The sequence below is a fragment of the Gopherus flavomarginatus genome, chromosome 9 (assembly GCF_025201925.1).
Source record: "Gopherus flavomarginatus isolate rGopFla2 chromosome 9, rGopFla2.mat.asm, whole genome shotgun sequence".
Lineage (NCBI taxonomy): Eukaryota > Metazoa > Chordata > Testudines > Testudinidae > Gopherus > Gopherus flavomarginatus.
The window spans coordinates 59732598-59752873 of NC_066625.1; the positions used below are offsets into that span (position 1 = coordinate 59732598).

At 38.1% G+C, this 20276-nt stretch overlaps 1 protein-coding gene across 5 annotated transcripts in view; it reads left to right on the forward strand.

The window, feature by feature from the left end:
- VPS13C (vacuolar protein sorting 13 homolog C) overlaps positions 1 to 20276 on the forward strand; it is a 206751-nt gene that overhangs the window by 3206 nt on the left and 183269 nt on the right. For 3 of the 5 annotated variants that reach the window (XM_050966954.1, XM_050966955.1, XM_050966957.1), the window contains exons 3-7: positions 3879 to 3921; positions 4836 to 4931; positions 7161 to 7262; positions 10642 to 10704; positions 16436 to 16501. In XM_050966954.1, the coding sequence (XP_050822911.1) occupies positions 3879 to 3921; positions 4836 to 4931; positions 7161 to 7262; positions 10642 to 10704; positions 16436 to 16501 (370 nt within the window). The remainder of the gene's footprint in view (positions 1 to 3878; positions 3922 to 4835; positions 4932 to 7160; positions 7263 to 10641; positions 10705 to 16435; positions 16502 to 20276) is intronic. The other 2 variants (XM_050966956.1, XM_050966958.1) reach the window with 1 other exon arrangement.

The window sequence follows — 20276 nt, forward strand, 5'->3', positions numbered from 1 at the left end:
CACCTACCAGCATCGCTACCCTTTACATTTTGAATGGTATTGACATACCTTTTTTGAAAATGATTTAAAACAAATTGCGCTTGTAGACTACTCTTACCACCTTGTTGTAAATTCTTATTCCCATTCCATAACAAATTAATATAATGAACTACTTTATTTTGACTTCTACAATCATTACATTTTGAATAGTTAAAACCCAAGCTTTTATCTTGCATGTGGATCTGCAAGGGTGAGTCCTTGTGCCTGTGCTGACTCCAAACAATTTCTATAACTGGGCAAATACTTGGACCAGCTTTACTTGGTAGGTGTTCTGACAGATATTTATGTAGTACTGAGTGAATCCTACTGCAGTATCTAGAATATGCCTCTAGCAAAGTTCCGCTAAAGATGATAATAACCTACCTAAAGTATTGAGAAAACACTTGAGGTGCTTTTTGTTTCACTCTGACAGAGTAACTAGCTTTTCTCTTCTGGCATGAATAGGGACTGGCCACTTGAGTAGGTGTTGCACATGTTTCTGAAGCAGCTAGGCTGTTCAGTTTAGCTTCTGCCTTTGCAAGTGGGCAGCTTTTCGCTATTGGATTTGATATAGAGGCCTAGGAAAACTTGTAGTAACTAGTAAAGCACATTATTGCTCTTTGGAAATTTCTGTAGCCATAGGTTTTGTTGTACTTAGGAAAATAACACTGAAATCATCTCTTTCCTAGTTGAAGGAGGCTATCTTGCTGTTGTGTTTTATTACTGCTAGAAATACCAGTCAAATACATAAAAATAAAAAAATGTTTTGTTAACCATTTAAATCTCTTTTTGTCTGTAAGAAAATGTTACTTATGATCTGTTTGGAAATTATTATTCTTAATCACCTACCTACTTTGGGATCTTTAATATGTTTTAAAACTGATAAATTCTGAGAGTTTAAGTTCAAGGACCATGTCAAAACTGCTATTTGAAAAATAGCATCTGTTTTAGTCCTGTTGGCCTTCTGCTCTGCTGGTAACCTCTACCTAATGCTCTCTTAACTAGTACTATTTGCAATACGAGCCCAATAGACCATACTTGGGCCTGCCTGCGGTAATCTGTATTGTTAGAAATGGATGGTACTTAATTAATATATTTGATTTTGTATGCAGTAGGGTAATAACAATGGAATAATCATTCTCCAGTATTAATGTAATCTGTGTGGAACTGATCTGTTCTAGATTTAATACTTAGATTAGATGTAACACATTTGCTTATGATTTGGTTTCTGTCATACTTTAGGTTGGTCATTTCATGTAATAAAATTACCAGTACTATAAAGTGGTGTTCTACCTTCTCTCAGTAGAGAGCAGATATTCCATTTCACTTGCTTTCAAGAGACTTAACAGATCCTGCATGTAATAGAGCCCTTATGCTATCTTTTGGGTTCTTCTTTAGTGTATTTACAGTACATGATCATGGTTAAACAGAACTTCTGCTTTACAGTTCGTGTACTGACATAAGTGTTCCCAAGGCAAGATGTGTTGTCATGTAATTAGTAACGGAATAAGGGCTGAAAGAGAAGTAAGACAAATGAAAGAGAACTAAAAGTAAGCACTGCTTTACTGAAGTTGGTAGTATGAGTACAGTACCGTTAGGCTTTATGGTGGATCTGAGCAATAGTAAATGAGAGGTTTCTAAAGGTAGGTATTGGAAATGAAGGTTAGGTAGGAACTGCATGTTCAGTTATAGGACTGTAGATCAGTGAAACAGGTATTTTAAAGCTTTTCCCTTTTAATTATAGCTACAAATGTAACTATTTGAAATAAAAATAGCAATAAGAAAAGTGTGGGAAGAGGAGACTAACGTGGCATTACAATAGGAAAGTGGAACACTGCCAGCACAAACACAATACCAAACACAGGATGATAGCTTCCTGTATGGTGAGAAAAAAATGAGTGATTTGTGTAATTAACTTTATTCACTCATGCTCCTTTTCATATATTTAGATTTTTTTATGAAAAATAAAGCTGACTAAAGCTTCAAATTGAGCTTTCTGAACAGATGACTTATAATATGCAACTTTCTTAGGAAAGAATGACCTCTCAAAGAGGGATAAACTTTAAAAGCACAGTGTATAGGAAGTACGCACATTGTCCTATGGGACTTCAAGTATGCAGTGAATTAATGTGCAAATATAGCATAAAGGAATTAAAATAATCAAGAAGGTCTGGAATGCATTTTAAATAGATGAAATAAAAATGAGTTGCGCTAGATTTCCGTGAGTGGTGAAGTTAAAAATGTTATTGACTCTTCTTGCAATAATCAAAACAGAGCTTTTGTTCACTATTTGTTTACACTGATATTTAGTTTTCCATTCTATCTTGTTTTTATCTGTTCAAGCAATTGAGGTTTTTTCCCCCCCTCATTTTAATAGGTTGTTAGAGGGATGAATTTTAGCTTAATTTTGGACCCATAATGATTTCAATAAGAAACAATTAACATCTTGCCTTTGTTTTCACCAAATACAAGTTGGTACGTTTTAAATCAGAGACTTTATTTCTTGATTAGGGATGAAGCTACTTCTTTGGGGAGTTGTTCTGCTTTTTCTTACCAAATTGTAAGGGGAACCAGGGGTCTAGCATCTGTTTTCTAGTCAGTGGGGGAGAGGTGGCAAACATCTGCCTCCTTGGTCGAGGTGTGTGTGTTTGCTTGTATTTAATCTTTGAGATTAAGAATACCCCTTGGGCTCCTGAATCTAGCAATTGATATGATTAATTAAAAAAGTGTCAGAGTAGTAAGGAGTTTCAGAGATTAATTGGGAAGTGAAAGAAACCCCATGTCAGTTAAGATGTGCCCCAAAGTTGGCAAATACTTCTTTTAATGTAGAGAAATTTGAGATTGTGGACTTGAGGAAATACTCTGTTTGAGAGTAGTTAAAATGAATTTGAATGAGTATGATTAAATCTTTCTTCTTTTGGTCCCTCTACTAAGTGGTGTTGGTATTTGTTTCACTGTCTACTTTGTAGATTATGTTCTTGATTGTGTTTAATAAACTGTCCTGATTGCACAGTAGTAGTAGTTTCCTTGTATGGGTTTATAGGTCTGCTCTGTTCTTGATACTTGGCAGGGAGTCTTGTGTAGAACTTGTCTTCGCTATATTAGTAATATTACACCTAGCTCTTATTTAGTGATGTTCATCAGTAGATGTCAAAACACTTCATGATGTATTTGTCCTAAAATACGCCTATGAGATAAGGAAGTGCTTTTTCTCCCCATTTTACTGATGGGGCACTGAGGAACAGAGAGCCACCTAAATGACTTGTCCAAGGCTGAGCAGGAAGCCTAGGGGAGCAGGGGTTTTGCAAGTCCGAGGTTAGTGCCCTAACTACTGGAAAGTTGAGGAAAATATTTTTCTTGCCTTTTAATACCACAGAATATAAGACAATAGTGGTAATTGTTCTTGTGTGAATAGTGGAGGTTGTGGGTAAATAGTGAAGTTTGTGGGTATCACAGATTTATACAATACATTCTTTAATACCTCATTTTCATTAATAGAGACTATTTTATAATCAGGTTTCTGGCAGTGTGATTATTTTCTAAGCTATGTGTTGTCAACTTGACAGAAGAAAATTTCACTATAAACTTATTGTATAAATTTTTATACAATATATTTATTTAGAACTTTAACTTCTTTAGATCCTGATCTTGTAAGCTGATCCATGTGGGTACAGGCATCTGCCCCCCTGAATCAGTTTATAAGATTAGAGCTTCAGTGTATGGAAGTTGCTCATTCAGCTTCTGAAAATCAGTGCTAAGATTGCAAGAATATCTGGGGTGCTACAGCAGAATGAGGTGATCCTCGAAGTAGATGATAGCTCTGAAATGTAATGGGTATACTGTTACTTTTCTCTCTACAGAGTGAACTGGATGTGCCTTTTAAAGTAAAGGTTGGGCAAATAGGTAAGTAAATACTTCTAACTGCACAGGCTGGGATAATCTAAGCTTTCACTCTGAAGAGCAAGTTTTAAGTGTAAGTCTTAATGCTGAACTGTCTTGCTCTCAACTTTCCTTATCCTTAGAGTTCCCTTAAACTGATCTTTGAGTGCTTGATTTCCATAACTGACTTGCTGTGTGAATGTCTTAACATTGATTCCATAGCAAGTGTTGAAATCTTGCCTGAATGACAATAAAATCCTGTTCTAGCATACTTCTGCATGTCATTCCTGAAAAACCTGTCAGTAGGGATCTTGCTAGCAGATATGTGGGGTCAAACTTGAGAACTGGTGTGGACAAGCGGAATATGAATTTTTTTTTCATATACATTAGGTACATTATTCCTGGTAGTGTTTACCAATATATTAACACAGTGCTGCAATAAAGAACCAACTGCAGCAATATATGCCTTGGTAATGGTCCCAACCTCTGATATGGAGGTGTCTGAACCTGAACGCAGATCTTTAATGTTACATTTATTTTTTTCATACGTTCTTACCGCTTAAATAGCTTTTAAAAATTGTTCTCAGGCCCAAGGTATTACAGCATTGTCTGTTTCTGAGTAACCCCCTACCTGCCCCAATTTTAGTCTCTTTTTAATAGTTGCCACTGCTTACATAGCTCATAGGGATATTGAGGCATTTGGGGCTCTGGAAAAGTGAAGGGATGTACTTCTCAGAAGTTGTCAAAACTAGAAGTGCTCATGTGCCACTGAGGTAACCAAAAGTGAACATCTGCTAAAAGCCTGCTTTATCTTACAGTATCAGTAATATTTTTCAGTGTTTGAAATTTAGTGCAAACTAAATTAAGCTCTAGACTTATTCAGTTTTTTGCTTTGTAGCATAAGAAGCTGAATGTGTATTGTATTTTGGTCTGTTTAGATAAGCTTACTCTGAAGATTCCTTGGAAGAATCTGTATGGCGAGGCAGTGGTTGCAACTCTAGAAGGCTTATATCTGCTCATTGTTCCTGGAGCAAGTAAGTGATGTCATCAAATCATAGTGAAATAGAATAATTCATGGTGCAAGAGAAGTAAAACTATTGCTATCTGATGATGCTATATGGATAAGTACAAAATGGAATTGTTAACTAATGTAAGATACTCGTAAGTTAGTTTCCAGAGAGAAACATTATTAGAATACTTTATTTTTAGCCAAATATTGGCAAGTGAAGGTAGTATGTAAAAGCAACAAGTTTCTTGTCCCTACATTTGTTTCCCTATCCTTTGTCCACTTGTGAACCAAAAATCCTCTTAAAGTTGCTTATTCTATCTTTGATAGGTTTTTTCCAGAATGAGCTAGTTTTTCAGGCTGTTGACTTAAGCTACATCTACACTAGAAGCACTAGAGCGGTGCAGCTACACTGCTGTCAAGCTTCTGGTGAAGACAAGAGAGAGCTTCCACAAGAGGCAGTAGCTATGTCAACAGGAGAAGCTCGGTGTACACTAGTGCTTAGGTCAGTATAACTTACATTGCTCAGAGGCGTGGATTATTCATACCTCTGAGCGACGTAAGTTATACTGAAGTAAGTTGTAATGTAGACAAGGGCAATTAATTTATCCTTTTACAGGAAACAGTGTCTAACTTCTAATCATTGAAAATGGTAAGTGTATTGGGCTTGCATTTTTTTCTCTGAGGACGTTGTTAATTTCCATGATCCTTAGCTACGTTAGTGGTCTTAGGAAACTTAATTTTTCTGATCTTCACAGGAAAATCAGTGAATTCCTAGATCCTTAAATGCTGGTTTCATAGAACTTATAACCTGCACTGTCCAGTTCTTTACCAGCTGCTCTTCAATGGAAGAGTTTTAATTCTCTTAAATAATAACTGTCTCATTGATTTCATAAACCTACCAGGTGCAACTTGTAAGATCATTAAGTTTGTTAGTTCCATTATCTTCACATTTCTCATAGAACTTTAGAAGCTCCATGATTTAGTGAATTCAGTGCATGAAGAACTCAAAAGAAATAGAAATAGCTGTGTTTGATGGCACATGGATCTTGTATCTTAGAAATTCATATGAGTTGCCAATTCTGCAGGCTTCTGAGTGGAACTTAAGTCAGAGTATTGAGAAGGACTTGTGGACCTTGTGAAGTCCACCAGCTGTATAGCATAGTGTAAGACCTGTGAGCCATGGAAAGGAGGATTCACAGAGGTTGAAATTTGTTGTCTTGTTTGTTGTGCTTCAAAATGCAATAAATAAGTTTGGAAAGATTAGCTTTTTACCATAAATGTTGAAAAACGTTGATTTCTCTATACACACAGAAGCTGACGAAAGAGCATGTCCATCAGTGATAACTGAAATTTTAAAGTAGGCAAAACAAGAAAAATGCTGCTTGAGAAGTTCTTAGTTTGATTTAAGCATATTTACTTAGTATTGTTTGACATGATGTTGACAAATTTGTGGTTTAACAGTTTCAATTTTTTGAATCTCAACATCTACAGTCATTAAATACTTCTGACCCCTCCATTGTCTGAAGCCCCTTCATAATTTCCTGCAACTGAAAATTTAAATAGATAAAAATAGAAAAAAAGTTCAAAACCCATAATTTTGCGTAACTTTTGAAAATGTATAATGATGATCTAAAAATGCCTAAAGAAAATTGATATCCCTCAAAATTCTGACAAGCTTCTTCATAAAACCTGAGATGAATAATTTGGTGCTGATGGTAATTCTTCTCCTTTTTCAAAAGATTTTGCAAAACAGATAAATCTGGTCATGAAGGATTTCAGCTATTATAACAGTTGTGCAACATATATATTTAAAAGGCCCACAGTTACAGACAGATCAAAATGGGCCTGAAAGCCCACCCTTGTAAGTCCTTGAGGGAATCTATAATCTTACTTTGACAGCTAGCTCAAGTAACACCTGTGAAATTTGTAAGCTCCGTGTGTAACGCTTAGGGCTCATCTACACACACATCTAGTCCTGTTTCAAAGAGGACGAGGTCAAAGTGTGTTAACAGTCCTTGGCAAGCTAGTGTAGGGTAGATTCATGCCTCAACTTGCCGTGACCTAAATGTTTGTGTAGATGAGCCTATGGTTATCTTGTAAGCTGCATATTAGTGAGTATTAGATAGAAAATATTAATTATGATTTAATTAATTTATATTCATGTTAGTTATGAGTTTATATTAGTATGCTTTTATTTAATTTGTGTAGTTGTATGTTGAATTAAATGACATCTCTCCTAATTTTTGTCTTCTAGGCATTAAATACGATGTGGAGAAGGAAGAAAAATACTTGCAGGATAATAAGCAAAAAGAGCTATCAAGAATTGAAGAAGCTCTGCAAAAATCAGCAGAGAAAGGTACTGTATGTATACAAAATTAATTAAAAGTTTTGGGGACTTAGACAATACTGTAGAAGTAAAAGAAACCTTACTCTGTGACTGACTTAACAAGTGGTACAGTTCAACGTTTTAATTAACTGATGTAATTTTCATGCTTTTAAAAACAATTTCTATAAAACTTAGAATTTCTATAAAACCTGCATGTTTACTCTCCAGTTACTTATTTTGTAACTTCCATTAGAAATGTGAAGTTGAGTATCTGATATATAATATGCCTTACCTCACAAGAGCAAAAATGTAGATCTTGATGCAGCTGTAGAATTACAGCCTGTTTGTTATCAAATATGTTTTAGCTGTGGATGTTGGTATATGAACATTTATGTTTTGGAAATTCTTGCAAGCTGAGTTTTGTTAAGGGTAAGGAAATATTGAGCCTACTGGAAACTGGTAACTTTGTGAAAAATGCTGTAATTTTGGTGCTATAATAAGTAAAGTTATATTTGCAGTTTTTAATGTTAAACATCTGATGTTCAGTTTGGTTTTGATTTGTACTGTCGCATGTGAGTATTCTAGTCAGTGTTAGAATAATGATTAATAAATAAGAGGACCATCAAATAATTGCAAGACACAGGAAAATGATAAAGTAAAATATAATGTCGCCACTTAATTTTTGGCCGAGGTCAAAAGGGGCTGTTTTATGGATAACTGTTTGGCTTCATGGATGGATGTTCAAATTGCAAAAATTACTAGCCTAATTGATACCTGTGCCTCCCAGTCCGGATAAAGGTCCAGGATTTAATTTAAATAGAAATAGGACTATCCTCTTACCCTCTACCGTAGGTGGCCCATCTGAGTCAGGGGTGAGACTCCTCATGCTACCCAGTAAATGAGTCTTGGACTATTGTTGCTTATGTTGTGCCCGTTAAGATTAATAGGTGACTGCAATTTACAGGGGTGCAGATCATTTCACTTTCATGATAACTCTAAAGGCAGTGAAAATTAAACACTTAAGAACATCTTTAGAAATTACTTTGGAGTACAGTCTCTTTGAAAATTCAGCACACAATTTTCACACTTTATTCTCTTGTTCCTTTTTTTTGTGCTGCTTGGAAATGTAAGCTAATGCTTTCCTTAAACTGCACATGTTGGGCTTCCATTTACAGTGAAGAGAAAAGCCCTTTTTCATTGCACATGTTCTTCTAATATTCCAGGAACTGTAGAATTAATGGTGAATTTGTGTAATACTGATTGATAATCTTATCACTTATGTCCATTTGGCCCAAAGAATCATATTCATAAATAGAAATGATCAGAGTTACAGATAGACTACTACATAAATTACTACTGCTGCTCATAACATCAGCAGAACTATGGTAGAATGAGGCAATAGTGCCAGAAAAATTAATAACCAATTTGCCTCTTTTCTTCTATGTTATGTACTTAATTCATCTTATAAGACTGTTAACGTGCAGCTTTCTGAGGGAAGGCATCACACAGTTTTATTACTACAGAACCAGCTGATGCTGTCTTGGTAACTGGATATAATTAGGGTTTGTCTATGCATTTTGAACAGGAATATTGTTTAAGAAATTATGAAAGATGAGACTTTCATAATGGCTATGGCTAGCAGTAAATCATTTGTATTAGAAGAGTTTGATTGGACTACTGAAAGAAATGTGAGGTATTACATATTTAATTGGTAGCCTGATTGTTTCATGAAAAGACACTAGTGCTGAGATTCCATGCTGGCTCTCTAAGAGGCACAGCCCTGAATTTGCAGTCTGGGGGAAGGGAAGGCCAATGAGGTTTTAAGATCCCTTTGTGCCATCCTGATCCTAGGCTGTTCTGGGAGTTGGAGAGGCTCCTGGAGTATCTTAGGCATCACTGGGGGCCTGTCTAATTTATTGTATATCCTGTGGAGCCCTGTGGGTGGTGCTGGTGCCTAGAATCTCTCTAGTGCTATGGCCTTGCTTTTGGCATGCTCCTTATGCCCCTGGTGCAACCCCTCTTCTGGAGCTTGCCAGTGGCTGATTGAGCAGAAATATTACAGCTGTCTCGCTGAATGAATCTCCTTGACTGCAGCTAAGGTACAAGGCTTTTAGGGCTCATTTATGCCACTCTGGACCTTTTACACAGTATAAAGGGCCAGAGCGGAGGAGTGAATCTCATCCCACAGATGTTGTTCCTTCAGTGCTATATAGTGTACCACAGATCCAGTGAATATGTATTTAAGAGCCCATGGGAGTATACCAAGGAGAGAAGTGACTGTTCTTTGGGGTGTTCGTGGACTCTTGGCTCTCAACATGCTTTTCATCAAGATCCTTTTCTATTTGCTAGTGTACGTAGAGCATGGCAAAAATAATTTGAAGTGAGAAGTCTGTTACTCCCTAGTTATACATTAAGCGAAGCTCTTCATTGGGATAAAAACCCCCCAAACCTAGCGATTTTTAGAAGTAGTACTTAAACTCATACCCAGTTTCCATGTAGTTATATAGCTAGAGAACTCTTGCCAGTTACAACAGTCAACTGTTATATGTCACTTGTGGGGAATGCCAGAACCCTCTGGGGTACAGTTCACATGGACATGAGTTTACATGAGCATATCTATTGGACAAGATTTACAAGCTGGCTGTTTAAGCCTGACACTTTTGGTTTGAAATTGAAGCTTTCCTTCTCCAAGGTGAGCTGCCTGCCAAGGCTGATGAATCTCAACCGCCTTGTGAAGATTTACTTTAAGCTGGTCTTTATTTGCCTTGACATCCTCATCTAGGGCCTAGGTAGCATTTGACAGAGGCAGCCAAGCCACTAGCTATCTCTCCATTCCCTGCTGAGAGGTGTTGCCAGTTGGTCTGCAACTGCTTCTTAAATATTTGCAGCTGTCATGCATATGTGCAGGATGTTCCCCTATTAGCCACAAAAGAGCACACTTGATGGGCATTGGTTGCTCCATCTCAGAAGTTACATAGCTAGAAAAGTGACATGTGGTGTTTTCTGGTGATGGGGGGAGAGGAGGAAGGAGACAGACCACCTTTGTATATAGGTGTGTTGAGTATTAGATAAAGAATTAAAGAAAATGAGACTTGTCTATCGTGGGCAATACAAAAAACTGCCACAAGCTTTGCCCACTGTATTACCAGCGTTAGCTTAAAACTACTTGCATATGTGTTTAAAAAAAAAAAAAAGTTTAAACAAGTAATTTACATGCATAAAAACAAGTTTTTTCAAGTAAATTATTTTGCAGCGTCTACGTTTATCTTCTAATATCAGGAAAGGATTATCCTTGTATTTAAATAGTATGTAAATTTGCTTTGAAGTTTTAAGATTTCATTTGCTCTGAAATTTGAAAGTAGATTTCCTTTAAATATTGTGTTTTTGGTTATTGCTGACATGGATCAAGGCACTCATTCAGGAGACACCATATATGGCTTGGAGAGCTTTGTTTGCAAGGATAACAAGTCTGGTGGGTATGCATGGCTCATTACCTTCTTCCTTTAAAAAAAAAAAAAGTTTAATGTATCATTGACAATATCAGAACTCAACAGTACTTGATAGTCAAGTATGTTGGCAAGCGGTGAAATTTAGGAGGCTTTGGAAACAAGATATTAAGTAACATGTCACTGAAAGAAGGTTGAAAATAATATACTATGTTACTTGAATGTTATGAGAGTCCTGCTTTCAAAAGAAAGATAAATAGAAAACAGTGGTCTGGTTCTACACTTAAGTGTCTCTAAAAACAATATTGTTGGTTTTTCTCAATGAATGTTCAAAGACACAGATGGCAGTTGGTCACCCAAACAGTGGGAATATCTCACCTGCTATTGGTGCCTTTGAAAACATCCTCATCAATTATCATTAACTGTATTCTAATAGTGTTAGTTAAGATCTGTCTGAACTGCTATTTCAAGGCCAAGCTGTACTTAATAACTGGCTGTACTGTTAAGGCAGTCTTCTTTCATGAGGTGGCCATTAATGGGCCAAGTCCTTAGCTGTTGCAAATGGGCATAGTTCCATCAAAGCCAATGAAACTAAGTGGATTTGCACCAGTTGATGGTCTGCCCTATGTTTCTTGTAATGCAAGATGACATGATCATGTTTTGTGTCCTCATGTAACCATGGTATTTAGCTGACAGGTGCTAATCATATGATGTTTGATTAATTCAAGGAAGTTGCCATATATTAGTTGAACTTATTAGAATTAGTTTTTTATTGTTAATGCAATCCATTTGCCTCTCTCCCACCGCTACTCCAAATAAGTCAGTTTTTGTCCACTTAACCTTGAGGTTGTTGCGATTGGGATAGCTGGGTGACAATGCTACGCTGGTATTTACCTATTATATTCTTTACAAAAAAGCAAGCGCGTAAGACTAAGGACATTTTATTAATAAGGATTTAGGAAATATTCAATTACCCATATAAGAATTGCCATACTGCATCATACCAGTAATTCCTCTTAACCACAGTCAGACAGGAGACTGGACAGTAATAGATGACTTTGAGGATGGTGCAGAGAAGCCTGCATTAGATACTAGTAAAATAGCTTTTGTATTGGCAGAGTGAGTTTGTAATCTCTTCCAGCAGTTGATGGTTCATTTAAGCCCTAAATCTTCAGGGCCATTAATCTGTTAAAAAAAAAAACCCAACAAAAACTATCCCATCTAATTGTGGATGATCACATGATGTGTATGTATCTAATATCACTAAATGTACTACTGTGTTATTGGATGATAACATGTGGCTATGGATTCCACAGATGAACTTGGTTTTGTGTTTAAATTATTTTTTATCTTGATAAGTTTGAAATGCATTTTGAAATTTCATTGCATGACCCCTTTGTTCTTACATTATGAGGGGGTCAAGTACAAGCAGGTGTGACCTCTTTTGTTCCATTAATTAATTTGTACACCTAATATGTCTTCGTTTTGTTGTTTTATTTCTTGAAACTAAACAGTCCTTTTACGGAAATCTTTCTGTGCCTCTAACCATGATTTCAAGAAGTGTATCTCTTTCTGCACTTAGAGATACAGTGATCAGATCAGAACATACCAGAGTATTTAAGGTGTAGGTGTGCCATTAGTCTTTATATAGCGGCTTTTTAGTATTTTCTATCCTATTTTTTTGATATTGCCTAGCAATTGTATTTGCCCTCCTCCCCTCCCCTTTTTTTTTACCACCACTGTGCTAAACAGATAGAGATTTTAATTGAACTGTCCACAGTGATGTCCAAACTCTTTTCCCTGTATGTGGCTAAAGTTGATGTACAACCAAGCAACATGTAAGAATATTTGAAGTTAAATCCTTCTAGCAAGCATTATCTAACATTAGTCAACAATGGATTTTTCTGTCAATAAACTGTTCTTTCACCCAGTAACTTTGTTAAAGCTGACTGAGTTTCCTTAATCTATTGTAGCCTTGATTAACTTATATAATTTTTTAATTATAAAATTGGTAACCACACTGTTCATCCTTTTTCCTGGATCATCAATAAATATATCAAACACTAATACAAGTACAAAAACATTTGTTTTAATGTGGTTAGTGGAAATTGTCCATTATTATAGTTCTCAGACTTAGTGGCTACTTAGATCACACTTAGCACTGTGCACTTGAGACATTTTTCCTGAGAAAGAAACAGGTAGCATAAACCGTACTATTATAACCCCAGATACACAACTATATAAAGCTGGAGGTAAGCTTGAGAGAACATATCAGTCATTGAAATGTAAAAGAATTAAAAGACTATTTTAACTATCCCCAAAATGATAATTTATTAACTCAGGAAATCCAGAATTAAGGTTAATGTTAAAAGCAAACAGATGCAGAATTCAAGCAGACAGCCTTAATTATGCTGTTTTGATGTCATAGGGCTGATGGACGACGAAATGAGACTAATTTTTGAAAAACTATTTTTATCTAATCTGAGAGAACAAACAAAGCTACTAAGGAAAGAGTATTATTTATTTTGGCTCAGTTCCTTCATTACTTGACCTGGAAAATGGACCAGTGCACTTTTTTATATTTAAATTGAAGGGGCCAAAATGGCAGGGAACAAATGAAGAATCACTTTTACCAGATAGCAGAATTTGCCTTCAGTTGTGAAAATTACCAGAGGCTAAAAACAAAAAATTTAAGTTTCCTTCATGGAGCATAGGTCTAATTTTCAAAAAGTGTTAATTTCCTATCACGTTTTACTATTTTAACACTTGAAAACTGCTTTTTACAAGTCTGTGTCAAATGCCACCAAATATCTGTGTGGTGTAATTTTTTGGTAAGCAGGTAAAACAGTGAAATTGCAAAAATTTCAGAAAGGAACCTCTTTGAAGTTTTTTGTTGTTGTTATATCAAAAATATGTCAGGTCAATTTTCAAGGCACATTCTAGTTGTCAATCGGAGGATTTTTGGCAGAGGTGAGTTTAAAGCAGGGGTGGGCAAAGTATGGCCTGCGGGCCGGATTCAGCCCTCCAGCCATTTTAATCTGGCCCTTGAGCTCCTGCTGGGAAGTGGAGTCTGGATCTTGCCCCACTCCAGTGCTCCAGCTGGGGATCAGGCTCCGGGGGGCTGCTCCACATGGCTCCCAGAAGCGGCGGCATGGCCCAGCTCCAGCTCCTATGCGTAGGGGCAGCCAGGGAGCTCTGCTTTACATGCTGCCCCTACCCCAAGTGCTACCCTCACAGAAGACATTAGTCTGGAAACCCCGGCCAATGAGAGCTGCGGGGGTGGTGCTGCGGAGAGAGTCAGCGTGCAGCAGAGCTGCCTGGCCACGCTTCCGCGTAGGACCTGGAGAGGAGCCATGCCGCTGCTTCCAGGAGCCGCTTGAGGTAAGCGCTGCCCAGAGCCTGCACCCCTGAGCCTCCTCTTGTGCCCTAACCCTGTTCCCCCTCCTTCCCTCCGAACCCCTTGGCCCTAGTCTGGAGCGTCCTCCTAAACCCCAAGCTCCTCATCCCCAGTCCTCACCCCCTGCCCCAGCCTGGAGCCCCCTCCCGCACCCTGAACTCATTTCTGGACCCAGCCAGAGCCCTCATCCCCTCCCACACCCCAACCCCAATTCTGTGAGCATTCATGACCCGCCATACAATTTATATACCCAGATGTGACTCTCAGGCCAAAAAGTTTGCCCACTCCTGGTTTAAAGGGCTCTTAAAGTAAGGATGCAACTGTAATCTCATGAGCCTGAGCAGTGGAGAGATTCTTTTCACTAACAGCAAAACCACATACTCTCACAGGACCAGGTCCAAGGCTTGGGTTATGCAGACTCAAAAGCATACAACTCCACTATTCGTTAAAGGAAGTTCACCACTAGCCATTAGGTACAGAAGGACCCATATGTTCTGTATAAGAGATGCCAGATATAAGATTGCCAGTAGATGCAATCATGTTCACACCCAAAGAGTACAGTTGCTCTGCTTCTTAGATGATATTGGATGGAAAGGGGAAAAAGCACCAGTCCCCAAAATACATAAAACAAAAATTAAGTAAGGTTTTGAATCTTTTTTTCAAATGTAGGTGATACTTGAGTTTTCAAAGAAACTTAACTGTATGGAAAGTTTGTACGGGTAGTAACAGATAACCATTTGTCCATCACTTCTCCTTCTCAACACTTAAGTTCAGTTTAAAATCATGAAAACTTTTAATGATCTGCTACTCAAACATAAGTTTTGCAAAGGGTGTCTATACTATTAGTGTATATTTAAGGTTGCAGCCAGCTTCCACTATAGCATCCTATGATGCAATCTTAAGATGGAGAGGGTGCAACCTCGCCATGATGGAGAGAAGTTAAACAATGTAACTAAGAAATACATTTTTCAAGAGATAACTAATATACTTCATTTCTCCTGGAAAGTGTCAAGTCCTGGTAGTAGAATTAAAATTCACTTACTTACTAATTCATTAGCCTTAAGAGGCTAATGTAAGTCTTTTAAAGGCACAAAACCATGACACCACAAATTATTACAGAGCTGAAACTCCTGGAAAGTTGTCATCTACTGTCCTGCACAGTGAAGTAATATACTTCAATGGCAAAACTTCAATTTCAGATATATGAGATGGAAGATGAGTTTCAGTACATTTAAATAAATATATTTAGCAGCCATTATTGTGCATTGAAATAGCATGTTTAAACTTGAATCTCAAAGGATTAATATGTATACGTGGTACACTGGGTGTGTATTTATCCTTGCCATTCTTAAAATGATACAAAAAGTATGGAAAAATTATTTTTGTGTTCTTCATTTGATCAGTGGAGGAAGAGCAGGGATAAATGCACAATGGCAGACAATGAATAGCTCTCACTGAAACCATTTTAACCTGTGTTTGGTGATCCTGCAAGGTAGGAGGGGACTCGATGGCCCATCCATATGTAAATGTCTTTTCTCCACTCAGTGCATTTAAGTAACTGCTTGAAGTATTGTATTGATTCAGCTTTTGGTGTCTTTGTCGAAAAGTAACTGTCAGAGGCTATTTAAAGGATGACAGTTTTGGGTGCTAACAGGTAGACCTTTCACATGTGGAATTCTACTTCTTTTTCTGAACAAAAACATTGTTTCTCTGCTTGTGAATTTTGTTTTGTCTCATCACACATTTAATGGCTCCTACAGTATCTTCAGTTACATATGGTCATAGTGAATCCTGATGTATATGTTATAGGTGGACACGCATGTGTTTTTAAGCATAAAGCTTCCCTTCCTCCTCTCGAGTATAACCCACCCAAAAAGCTTGAAAACCAATACTAAGGAACAAACTGTCATTGCCTTGATTACAACTGGCATTACCATGTTCAACATATACCTCATGATTTTTAGTGTATAGGTTTGGGGCTGATGTGACATGGCAGAGAAGAGAGAGATTAGTTTAGTAAAGTTAAAATCTGATAGCGTAAAAGAGAAGCATAAAAATCCTGCTTGAATAATTCATATAAGAACCATTTTTATGTGGACTTGTGTGCCTATGTATAGGACTGAAAGATGACAGAGAATTGGAAACAGATGATAAAATATACAGAATAGCATGTTGCTTTACTGAGTGAATTTGAAATATTTTAAAGGTTTTGAGGAAGACAACTGTTTAAGATGAATCATTTTTCTTTTTAGAAAGCCAGTTACCTACTGTTCCTCATTTTCCTTCTTACCTTTACTTGCTTTGTAATTTTACTAACTTGAATTTTATCCTTTTCTCACAAAATTGCCTGCATTGAGAAGGACGTAAGCGTAAAAAGCATAAAAAGCGTTTTAAGAAACCCTTTAAAAGTCATGATCACTCAAAAGGTGGGTACAATGTAGCCTTCTACATTGCATATTTTATTTGCTATTTGTTTTTTAATAGCAAATGGGAAAAACACAGACTTGCAGGGCCAAATTCTTCTCCTCCTTTGTACAGCTGGAGTAATGCTATTGATTTCAGTACTGTGAAAATTTAGATTAACAGGCCTTATTGCAGAATTTGTCCCATCCTCTGCGCATAAAACGTCAGTAAATTCAAGCTTACTGTTGAAAAAGAAGGCACAAGATTTTAAAACAAGGATTTTTTTTCTTTTTGTGTGTCACACTGTTTCATAACGTGAAAATAGTTGTCATATCAAGAGGCTTCTGATGCCCATATGACATTGATGGCACAACAGGAAAGGATTGTTTTTCTCAACTCCACTTTTGTTAGCATTTGTTATAAATAAATAATATGCTAAACTCCAAACAGAATTATTGTAGGCAAATAAGCTGTTACAAAGCGTATAGAGAATAGAATTCACATCTTCTGGTAAAGTTCATGTCAGTGCTGAGGTTCTCTTTTTTTCTTGATTGATTGATTGAAAATCTTCATATTTATTGCTTTATGTACAATCAAAGGCACGAAGGGCAGATAGTCTCCCATCCCTTACTGAAAGTCAGTGGGAATTTGGGAACCTGTTTCAGATGGATTAAATAGGGAGGATGAGGGGGAAATGGAAGGTGTATTCTTGGGTATTTAGGGATTATTTTTCATACCTGGGAGGATGTAGGTGGAAATGTGCAATATATAAAACAAGAGGTGGAAAATGAGTGGTGAGTAGGTAGTCTTGTCATACAACTTTTGCTTGCACACACTTCTGCTCAAAGTTGCTGATGATTGGTTTGTTTTTGTCATTAATTGCTTTCCATTAAGTGAGCAATGTCCTCCTTCATCTTCAGTAGCAAGACACATGCACTTTGATGTGTGAGGCTTTTCTGAGATGCAGATATCTTCACTTTTCTCTTGAAGTGAGCTGTACAGTGCATCTATACTTGGCGTCATATAGCTGATGTTTGTATGTGTACAATTCATGACTATACATTCTATATTTAAGGACAAATTATACATAAAATAATTAAGTCTTCAAGATTAAGCATTCAAAAATCAGGTGAGACTGTATGTGCAGCCTTAACCCTGTCGCTTGTATATAGCTTGGCAGAATTTGATTTTAAAAAAATATTTTCTATAGATAATATCCATGTTTCTTTTTAAGCATTTTCCCCCATTTTTGTCTGTTTTACATTTTCACAGTTGTGGGAAATTATAGGGGGAGTCAGATGTGCCTCCTGCCCCGCCATTTATTTAATGACAGTAGATGTTTTGATTCCGAAAGTTAAAACTTTATAACTGACAATTTGTGTTTTTAACAATGTTACATGTCAAAATACACAAAGTAAATATCCTTAAATCAAACTTTAATTTCCTAAGCAGCCTTTTTCTGACTTAGCCTATCTGTACGTTTCACTTTATTATTGATGAAAATATTTTGTGTCTTTTTGGGTACAGTGAAATTGACACTTACAGACAAAAATCTAATCCTTCCTAGTCTACATGTGTACAGTATATGCACATGTATACAGTATATGTATACAACCGCTGATAACGATGCATAGCATTTTCTTTTATAGTGTAAGAGCCTGTGTCCCAGTCAGTGAAATTCCAATTACTTAAATGTGTATATGGAATGAGCAAGACTTCAAGAAGCCATGTCTCATTGAATTCATAATTGAGGAGAGAAACACGTTGACTGTGTAGCTGAGTCAGCCCAGTACACATGCACTGCAGCCTTGTTTGCCTAAATCGCCACTAGTAAATGGCTTTAAAAGTCTTACTTGGAAGATAGCACACTCATGTGCCAATCAGACCCTATAAGTTGATGAAATAAAAACCATTTTTCACCAGTACTCTCTCAAAACAACTTTCCCTCACAGAGGAGTATCACCTGCCAGATTGCACCTTTCTACTCTCAGGCCTGGTCTACACTGCACGTTTAAACCGAATTTAGCAGCGTTAAACTGAATTAACCCTGCACCTATCCACACAACAAAGCCCTTTATATCGATATAAAGGGCTCTTTAAATGGATTTCTGTACTCCTCCCTGACAAGGAGAGTAGCGCTGAAATCAGTAATGCCATGTCGAATTAGTTAGTGTGGCTGCAATTCGACAGTATTGGCCTCCGGGCGGTATCCCACAGTGCACCATTGTGACGGCTCTGGACAGCAATCTGAACTCAGATGCACTGGCCAGGTAGACAGGAAAAGCCCTGTGAACTTTTGAATTTCTTTTCCTGTTTGCCCAGCATGGAGCTCTGATCAGCACGTGTGGCGATGCAGTCTCAAATCCAAAAAGAGCTCCAGCATGGACCGTACGGGAGATACTGGATCTGATCGCTGTATGGGGAGACAAATCTGTTCTATAAGAGCTCCGTTACAGAAGACAAAATGCCAAAGCATTTGAAAAAATCTCCAGGCTGTGATAGACAATGGCCACAGCAGGGACTCAGCACAGTGCTGCGTGACAAGCGTAACGGAAAGCCAAAGAATCAAATGGATGCTCATGGAGGGAGGGAGGGGGTACTGAGGACTCCAGCTATCCCACAGTCCCCGCAGTCTCCGAAAAGTATTTGCATTCTTGGCTGAGCTCCCAAAGCCTGAAGGGCCAAAAACATTTTCCCAGGTGTTTCAGGGTGTATGTCGTCAATTTACTCCCTTCTCCCCACCCCCGAAAGAAAAGGGAAAAAATTGTTTCTTACCTTTTTTCAGTGTCACCCTATGTCTGCTGCATGCTGCTGGTAGACGGGGTGCTGCAGCGCTGAACACCAGCATTCCCTTCCCGGTGGCAGATGGTGCACAGTGACTGGTTGCCATCGTTATCATCGGCCCGTGAGTGCTCCTGGCTGGCCTCAGTGAGATCGGCCGGGGGCGCCTGGGTAAAAATGGGAATGATTCCCGGCAGACAGTACAAAAGGCTTGGTAACGGTCCTCATCGTAGCAGCTGGAGGCTGAGCTCCATCAGGCCCCCTCCACCTTCCATGTCTAAAGAAGATTCTGTACTCCCTGGATATCATAGAGCTGGAGGCTGCGTCCCCCTCGTTTAATCTCACTAAAAACTCAATGTTCTTATTCCTGCATTCTTTATTACTTCATCACACAAATGGGGGGACACTGCCACGGTATCTCAGGAGGGTTGCGGGAGGAGGGAAGCAACTGGTGGGGATGTTGCAGGGGCACCCCCTAGAATGACATGCAACTCATCATTTCTGCGGGGTCTCTGGGGCTCTGACCTGAAGCAGCTGTGCTCTCTGGTTCTCTAGTACACTTGTCCATATTCTAGGCAGGACTGACTCTATTTTTAGATAAAACATAAAGAAGGGAATGACCCGGGGCGTCATTCCCATTTTTGTCCATGTGCCCCCGGCCGACCTCAGCGAGGCTAGCCAGGAGCACCCATGACAGCAGCAGACAGTACAAAAGGACTGATAACCATCATTGCCAATTTCCAATTGCAAACGGTGCAAAATGAGTGATAACCATCATCTCATCGCCAATTTACAATGGCAGACTGTGCAATAGGGATGGTAACCGTCTCTGCTACCTTGCAAAGGCAAATGAATGCTGTTGGGTAGCACTGCAGTACCGCGTCTGTCAGCAGCATCCAGTACACATACGGTGACAGTGACAAAAGGCAAAACAGGCTCCACGGTTGCCATGCTATGGTGTTTGCCAGGGCAATCCAGGGAAAAAGGGCGTGAAATGATTGTCTCCCGTTGCTTTCA